General features: G+C 37.5%; 1 protein-coding gene across 1 annotated transcript; it reads right to left on the bottom strand.

Annotated features, from left to right (window-relative positions):
- Positions 1 to 7,659: 7,659 nt before the first annotated feature.
- LOC141911282 (uncharacterized) lies at positions 7,660 to 9,531 on the bottom strand. Its single transcript, XM_074802282.1, has 2 exons — positions 9,399 to 9,531; positions 7,660 to 8,741 (listed from the first exon to the last, which is right to left on the bottom strand). Exons 1-2 carry the CDS (start codon positions 9,473 to 9,475, stop codon positions 8,300 to 8,302), a joined length of 519 nt encoding a protein of 172 aa, XP_074658383.1. The 5' UTR covers positions 9,476 to 9,531; the 3' UTR covers positions 7,660 to 8,299.
- Positions 9,532 to 9,569: the final 38 nt, after the last annotated feature.

Genomic DNA, 9,569 nt, shown 5'->3' with positions numbered 1-9,569 from the left:
CTGAGTTGGTAAGACATCAGCCCTGGGAATGTTTGATGCAAGCCTTCTCCCAATATCAATAAAAAAGAAATTAAATTTATCAGCAATTTCTTGTGAGCTTAATTTTCGCCCATTGTCAGTCTTGAACTCAGGAAGAATGAGGTTTTGCTTAGCAGTACCAATGACACTTATTAGGACATCCCATGTTTTTTTCAAATTATGTTTCACATTAAATAAGGATTCCGCATAATAACGCTTTTCAGCAACTCTAAGCAATCTATGTAACTTATTACGGTATACCCTATATTGTTCGAAATGACAGGGTCGCTTTGTTCTTTTATATTTTCGGTAGTATTTACTCTTAGTTCTGATAGACCGAAGAAGACCTAATGTTAGCCATGGCTTGCGGGTATTTCGTTTGATAGTTTTAGCACGAACCGGAAATACTTGGTCATATAATAATTTATATTTATCTAAAAATAGGTTGTACGATTTATCCGGATTGGCCTCATTATAAACTTCCGTCCAGTCTACACGACTTAGCAGATTATTAAAATTATTTATTGAGTGCTCATTGAATGACCTATAACGTATACTATGCGCAGTATTGACTTTAAAATATTGGTTATGGATCGTAAAGGTAGAAAAGTGGTCCGAGATATCTGTCGTTAGAATTCCGAGGTTAGACAGCCGTTCAGCGTTAACATTCGTGTACATATGATCAATACAGGTAGCAGAGTGTTCCGTGATCCGTGTCGGTTTAGTTATTAAGGGCTGAAGCGATAAAGATACCATGTTATGCAAAAAGTCTTCAGTATGATGGTCCGTGTTGTGTTTAAGTAAATCAATATTAAAATCACCCATAATAAATGCATTGTCTCTCGGCAATTTTTCTAAAGACACATTTAACTCAGTAACCAAATCTTCAATAGAATGACCGCTTTGCCTGTAGAGAACACCTACAAAAATGCGTTCGTTTTTAGATAGGAAAAGCTCGCATATAAGTAATTCAAATGTGTCACTCTCAATTGACAGGTCGTCGCGGAATTTAAAATTAATCCGATCATCCACATAAAGCGCAACGCCTCCAGCATGATTAAAATGACGATTAAAAAACTTACTATTATAACCTTCCATATAATATAAAGTCTCATTATCGTTACCATCCGTGGCCCAGGTTTCTGAGACACCAATGAACATAGGTAATTTATCTGAGCTTTGTATAGTGTCATATAGAACATTAAAATTTTTATTGATACTACGAACATTAGTATGGAAAGAGAGAATAGAATTAGCATCACAAGTGCGAAATAATTCATTAACAGTATTTAATGAGTAATACTTATCATTAGGAAAGTCACCATGGCCACCCGTTTCACCAATAAAATGATGATAATATTGATGAATGATTATAACATATTTCCTCTACAGTGCAGCTTAAAAGATAACCGCTTCACTTTACAAAAATCACGATCAGACATTACACATAATACGATATTTGAAAATATTACGATGAGCCACAGTAAAGACAGCGCCTGCCAAACGGGGCTTCTTTTAACGTGTACCCCGAGATTGCAAACCATCGTCACCCGGGCTTATCCGGTGTGAATATATTGAAATTATCCGATTCGGGATGAAATTCACGGTTCGTAATGACTGATAAATCTTTATATCCGAACTCGTTAAAACAAGGTTCAAAAAACGTACAGTTACTATAGCCGCCATTTTGTTAGGGTACTTTTGTCCTGTATCACGTTTCCTTGGTCCGTTGATGGAATTTGACAGTTGTAATAACATTTAAACCGCATGAATCTCTAGTTTTCAATGATGTTCTTTGCATCTCAAATTTTCCACAATGCGACATGGGAGCGATATGAAAATCGGTGGTCAGTTTTTTAAAGCGCGCATAAAAATCCAGGGTGCTGAACTGCATTATTTTCAGAAATGATTTTCTAATTGTCAGTATGATGAAAATAACTTTGAATTCGATAAAAGTCAATTTTCAACTTGCACTTTTAATATTCGAAGTTGCAACAAAAATTTTGATTCTTTCACTGACTACATCAATTGTATGAAATCCGATTTTTCTATCATAGCACTTACTGAGACTTGGAGTAATGATAATGCCCATAACAATAATCTTTATAAACTACCTGGCTACAATAGTATTTTCAAAAGCCGCTCCAATGATGTAAAGGGTGTTGGCGTTGTTCTTTATTTCAAAGATGATTACGAATCTACAATACGCCCAGATCTTACTGGTAAGAATGAGCAAGTGTAAAGTCGTTTATTGCAGATAGTTCACTTTTCGGCAGTTAAGATATCATCACATTAACATAATAAAACATTTCTTAGATAATTATTATCTTTATCAGTTTTTCAGTATGTTTCATCCTCTTGGAAAATTGGAAATTGATATTTTGAAAATTGGATTCGAACACACAAGCTCGAGTGAAGGCTAAGCAACTTTTAACTATACTTACATTTATTACATTTTTACCTATCATTTTTCCCGTTAAAACGCTAATCCTAAACCTAAGCCTACTCGAACCCTAACCTAACTCTGACCCTTTGGACCTTAGTGTGAATCTTATGCCCTTAGAAAGAATAAATACTATCAAAAAAGCCGCCATTTTCTATCGACGATCAAAATTGGGATCATAAAATAGTCGTGGTGTTTATTGCTGCGCATGCGCGGGTCTCTTGTGAAAAATAAATTTGCAGTGCGGTAACCCAGTGCCACTAGCAACACCTGGAGGATTATCGCTGAATCCTCGCTTGCCGCAGTAGCGTTGGCGGTTTACCACTGGACGGAGGACGTTTTGAAATTGTATGTAGATATATAAATATAGAAATGACTAGGCACTGAATATCGAATTAGATTTTTAATCTCGCTAATAATTACTCGGTTTCGTAGATTATCGAATTTAATTTTTAGTGAGCGCCATGTAGTCTGACTCATCCTCTCTACCGCTCTCTCTCTCTCACTCGGAAACGCCCAACATTAATTGGATTAAAATCTATTCGATGTGGTTAGAGTTAAACTGATCGAGGAGAATGTCAACATGACGCGCAGTCTCTTAACGTTATTACTCATTCTACTAATGAAACTGTCGTCGGTTCAGACGACTGATCGGATCTCTACCGATCAACCGTCTGTAACTGTCAGTTCACGGTGTAACAATACGTGGTTTTCACTCGATTCTACGTCCGGTTACATCGTTTCACCGAATTATCCGTCGTTTACGCGCGGTGTTGAATGTCGTTGGTTCGTCAACAGCTCTTTACCGGGTAGCTTTCGCGTCCATCTTTACTACGACATCGAGCCGTCTATATTCTGTAGAGATAACTATCTTCGCATCAGCGATTCTGATAACTTACTGTGCGGTGCTGGAAAACAATTAGATATTTACCGCAGTAATTCATTATCGTTGATGTTTAAGAGTGATGTAAATGATGTTGTGAAAGGATGTCGAGTTTATGTATTTTATCGTTTGGAGGAAAATCATCTAAAAACTGTTCACCACTGTTCGTCCAACCGAATAAAACAATTGCAAACTTTTAAAATTGGTTATAAATTTGCTATCAACATGTTTGGAATATTTTGTAGTTTCCTGCAGCTCGAGTGGTCCGGGATATCAAAGGGTTTTGGCATGAATCTGACTTTTGAGAAAATAGACTTAAGATTAGAACAACCAGGTTTAAATCTGACCGTTCAAATTTATGACGGATGGAACACAAGTGAACCTATAATGAATATACGGGAACAAACCGGACATCCGCCCATCTCTATTTACACTAAAACTAACAAAGCTATCATCACTTTTTCAGCCCGGCTGCCTCTCAAAACTAATCTATCCGTTAAAAAGTATAGAATATCAGATTGGAATATTTCGAATCCATCGATTCCGATCTGTAAAAACAAATCCGGAGTGCTCATTCCTGGTGATAGGCCGCACGTAATAACTCGGTCTAAACGCTTATACTGCTGGTCTATCACAGCTGAAATACTGCAGTACGTCGTCTTCAACTGGACACGTGATCTCGTAACTTCCGGTGACGTCATCGGTGTTTATAAACTGGAAGGTTTAACGGTTGTCGGAACTGATATTTTACTCCGCGAAAACTACCTGCAGTCGTTAGGCGTAAAATCTGACGGATTTCTCGTGATATTGTGTTTACTGTTATCAGAGAATCTTTACGGAAATTCGTTTAAGAATTCAACATCGATCGAATACAAAATAGAATCATTGAAGGAAACAGACGTCAAAGTGAAAGATGGAGAAGTGAGTTAAAATAGCATGGTAATATATTTTAGATTTATTGTATTGATTTGAATTTGTCTGATGACGATGAAATAACGTGTAAAAATTATATAAATCGTAATTTGTGAAATTGATCGAACATAAGTCATTGACCCTTTAACGGCAAAGTCGCAATATTTTTCGGTTAAATGACAAAGGGAAAGAAGCAATGAACATTAATTGAATACCGATGATTTACCCTATGTTTGCATCTATTGTAGGTTAGAAATAGTCATTCAGTGTTCTATAAGAGTCTGTCCCCCCGCTATTCGAAAGGGAAGTTACAATATCGTATCAGTAGATTTGCACTCAGCTGGAAGGTCGACATCTATGAGCAATTCATTAAACTAGCAGTCTTATCAGAAAACTGTGATCGAGCTGGTTTTTATATATTTGATGGTGGAAATTTTACAGCTAGACGCTATGGTCCGTATTGTCCTGGTTCATTCTACGGTCGATCTGTCGTCAGCCTGATTACATCAGGTGGACCGATTACTGTAGTAGCATACGCTTACAACATGGATGATATACTAGTAACTGGTTTCCTCAAGTTTGCTCCTACTGATTGTGACGGTTATGTTCTACAGGAAGGAGAACGTCAGATCACTATGACGTCATACTGTCTAGTGATCACACCTGAAAATCGACGCCTACAGATAGAAAACATTGATGTATTATCAGAACACGAATATCAAATTGACAGATGTCATCGTACAGCTATGAATCCGTGTTCAACGACAAGTCTCAATAGTCAAGTGTTAAATACCAGTCTCGTAATAAACCATTTGAAATTATTGCGCACTAAATATGAATTCTGGAGGTCACCACTAATGATTGTATTACGACGTAAATGTCAGAAATTAAAGATAATGCAAGTGCTTCCAGGGTTTATGGGTGGAATTTCAAGGAACGCTGTAGATTGTGGACTCGTGCAGTCACCGAACTTCCCTGGATTATCAACCTCCTCAACTATATTCTTTAGTTTTTCTTATCCTAATGACAAAAATATCAATCGTTACATCAGATTCCTGTTTAAATTTATCGGACAAACATCATGCTCCGAATCTGTTGGTACCAGCAAAAGGGGATCAATATTACTAACTCAAATTATCAAAATATTTGATGATCCGAACAATTTATTTTCCACGTTTACAGAAACCCGTCATACAACAACAATATGTGAAAATAACGCAGTAGCAGGACTTGTATTGTACAGTCTACTCGGGTATGACTTGTATTTTGAGGTGCCAAGGTACATGCCAATATTTCGAATTCAATACACTTCAGAACAATCGCCTTTACTGAAACATCGAATTAATGGCTGCCGATCAGATTTTATAGATTCAGGCGTTTCGTGTATTAGATACATTAAACATGAACGTCTGAATTGGGAGAACGCTGAAATTTACTGTCAACAGAAATATGGTGGACATCTTCTCAGTATCAACTCTCAACGTGAAATGATGGCCGTAAAAAAGCTTTTCGCTACAAAACTGCTTCATGAGGCATATTCACAGGCGGCGCTTATTGTGATGATTGGATTGAGATGGCAGGTAAAATACATATCAAATATTAATCATCTAATTGAGCTTTGATGATTATGATTTTTGTTCTTGTCATGTGTATATATAAGGGATTAAAAGCTATTCCAAAAATTTTTAGAACACAGAAAATAATCCAAAACAAGTTTTCACCAATGTATGTAAAACAAGTGTTTGTTTTTAAAGGAGTCCAGTGGTTATTACTCGTGGTCTGATGGAAAACCGTTCAGTTACACAGAATGGTTCGAACCCGCTGCTGTTAATGAAACGATACCAGAAGTTATTCGAGGATTGATATCTCCGCTAAGAAAACAACCGATAAATGACGTCAATATGCCGTGTACGGCGATGATACTGAATAATCCTCGAGGATCGGCGAACTGGGTTCGATTCCCGTGTCAAATCGAGGAGACGCACACGACATTCATTTGTGAAACAGAAAGAAACGATTTTAATGCATCTTCACAAAACGATACAACTGGCATAAAGCGGAACAACTTTGAACGATTTAACTCCACGTGTCTAAGAGGATGGATTCCTATAGAAGCGCATTGCTATCAGATACTTACAGCCTGGCAAACGCTCCATACTGAAAGTTTAACAATCCAAACAGCTAGAGAAATGTGTCTTACAATCGGTGGAGACATAGGTATAATAACATCTGATATTGAAATCCAGTATTTGATAAATGTTTTCCACTATGAGCATCAATATGGCGCTATACTGACTAATCATACAAGCGGAAGAATTATGGCAATAAAACCAGTTGTAATTAGAGATTGGATAACATATTTTCAAACAGTGAAATGGTCAGTGACTGCCTTCGATAATGTCACAGGTGAAGCGCATTCCGTGCTATGTTCCTATGATGTAACTGGTGAAGAGTTAGCTTCTATAAGCGGTTGTAAATCGTGGCAGTTTGAATGTAACGATCAAAGATGTATCAGCGACCATCGCGTATGCGATACCAGAAACGACTGTCAACACGGTGAAGATGAACTCGATTGTACGGATATCAATTTACACAGTCAGTTCCGCTGTAACGATGGACAGGTTATATCGATTAGCGGTTTCTGTGACTTTATGAGAGATTGCGTCGATGGCTCGGATGAGAACTCGTGCTATCATATTTTATGTTCCTCTGATCAATTTAAGTGTAACGACGGACAATGTGTGGGTAAATATAAACGATGTGATGGACTGCTTGATTGTCAAGATAAATCCGATGAGATCGGCTGCTCTTCGGATGAATGTAACGGGTTTTTGTGCGTTAATGGCGAATGTATCAGTTCTCTGTTATATCGGGATGGTGTTGTAGATTGTGGCGGGGACCTCGAAGAAGATGAAATAGTAACAACCAACATAACGATTAAACCACAAATTCACTGCACTACAGAGAACTACTGCACGACCAATTTCACTTCACTCTGTACCGAATCGGATAAACAAAGATGTTCATTCGATTCTCCTCATTGTTACGCGAGGAGAGAAAGATGTATTTTAGAAAGAATGCCGACAGGTTTTCCTGTTTGTAGAAGACTCGAACATTTACTGAATTGTAACGAGTTTGAATGTCCAGCTGGTACAGTGAAATGTCCATCGTCTTACTGTATACCGATTAGACACGTGTGCGATGGTCGATCAGATTGTCCCAATTCAGAAGATGAATTTGTAGTTACTACGAAAATCAGAAGCGTCGGCGTTATTTTTACTACGACTTTCGAACAATTTAACTAGCATTGGCATGACGTCATAGTTGTCAAACGATGCCAAAAACGTTAAGAGTTTGCGGCAAGCGAGATAACCAATGAACTATTAACATAAAAAGTGACTTTTCTAACTTTATCTTTCTCTTCTTTTGGGATTCGTTACACACAGTTGATGCCAGCTGTAATTTTCACGATGGTTTTTTAGCACAAAGTCTGATTGTACATAATACTATATTATATCTATTTACATATCTGTTCGACAATTATATCTATTTTGTGTCTATCCTTGTTGAAAATCTTTTTTATCTATGTAAAGCATTCCTTGTCTTATAAACATTATCAAATTTTCGACAAAGCTCATACTTGCTAAAAAAAATCTAGTTAAGCTACAAATGACTATTTGACTTCATGCTTACTCTATTTAAGGTAACGATTTTAAGATTAATTTTTGAAGATTAATCATTGGAATTTCAATTTACAGTTTGAATATAATTCGACCATAGTAAACATTTGCTAAAGATTAACGATATTTCTCGGTGATGTCCTTTTTAAAGGGAGAATGTTATGGACAGCCCAGTTCATCAGTCGCGTGGTGCAGTGATGTGGACGGATCTGACACCCCATCCGTCTGCTGCACAAGTCAGAGACTCAAACCAAACTAGACACCTGGTTGATTATCATATGCTAAATGTGAAATCAATTATTGTTGCGATAAAGTAGTTAGTAGATTTCATTTAGCAGATGTTGTAACCATTGAAACGATATATTAAAACCTAGTATGTTTCGTGTATGTACAATCAGTTACTGTTTGTCCAGTGGCAGCCCTTAAGGGAAATTGATCATGAGCATATTCAACAGAAGCGTAAGAATAATGTTGAATATCATCTTTCACAGGCTCAACAGTATCTTCCGTTAACTGATGATACGTCACGAAAGGTTCGGGATTCGAGAACTGATCTCTATGCGTGTCTCCCCCTGCTCCCATATCCATATAAGGAGTCGTATATTTGTTGTTTGTGGCCTCAGTATCCACGCACGGATCTGTAGTAACTTTATGATTGCTGGTGTGTGGTATGTCAGTTTCGTTACCCGAATCTATGACATCATTCAACTCGTCGTTGACTCCATGCACCATCTCGAGTTGTTGCTGCGGTGTTGTAGACTCGGGTGTAGTGTCCACACGATCTCCACTGGAAAGTCGCCTGCGTCTGAAAAATGGGTAGTTTTGCGCTGAAGAAATCGAGCGAGAAAGAAATGTTGAAATAATGTAAGATTTTGATCAGAGATCATACTGTTCAGATCATTTACCGCAAAGCCCGCATCTAGAAAAACTTCTTGAAAAGAAGAGTTAACTCCGTATAAAAAGCTCGTGTATTGGTCCGTCTCTGCAATTCCTATGAGTTTATCTAAGTCGTCATTACTTTGAAGAATAATTAGAGAAAATTGGAACTCCGACATTTTTTATTGGAATTTGAACAGTTCAATGTACTGCCAGTAGGCCTACCTTACGAAAACCTGTTTTCCGATTAATTAAACAATCAAAATGCTTAATCACGTTCGTTACCGGCTATTTGTTGTGACAAAAAGCCAATGTGACTAGTTTTTTTGGTTATCAGCCATTTTGTCAGGAAAGCCCACAATATAATAGCAACATTTGTCGTGTATGTTCGATTCGAAGTAAGTAGACACGCGCGCGGTTACGTTATCATTTATACATGACGTCACCGACAAACTCGACTTGGAACTAACGACAACCGCTTATCATTAGTTATAGAGCTCTACAATCGACCTTGATATTGAACTTCGGTCCAATCAGACATAGTTATAATCTCTTCAGAAATCTACCGTGTTTGTTTAGTAAATACCTGCAAACGATGACTACGATAATAACGATGATGAGGAGGAAACCGATAACTCCACTAATGATGTAAACTATCGACATGGTCCAGTCATGTGTGGTCCGGTCAGTGTGGCCCAGTTTAGGCTGGACGGTTGGGTCAGTCTGAGAAAAAAAAATGAATTTTTGAAAAAAAGTT

Source organism: Tubulanus polymorphus, chromosome 9 (assembly GCF_964204645.1).
Source record: "Tubulanus polymorphus chromosome 9, tnTubPoly1.2, whole genome shotgun sequence".
Lineage (NCBI taxonomy): Eukaryota > Metazoa > Nemertea > Palaeonemertea > Tubulaniformes > Tubulanidae > Tubulanus > Tubulanus polymorphus.
This window is presented reverse-complemented; position numbering and strand designations above follow the sequence as displayed.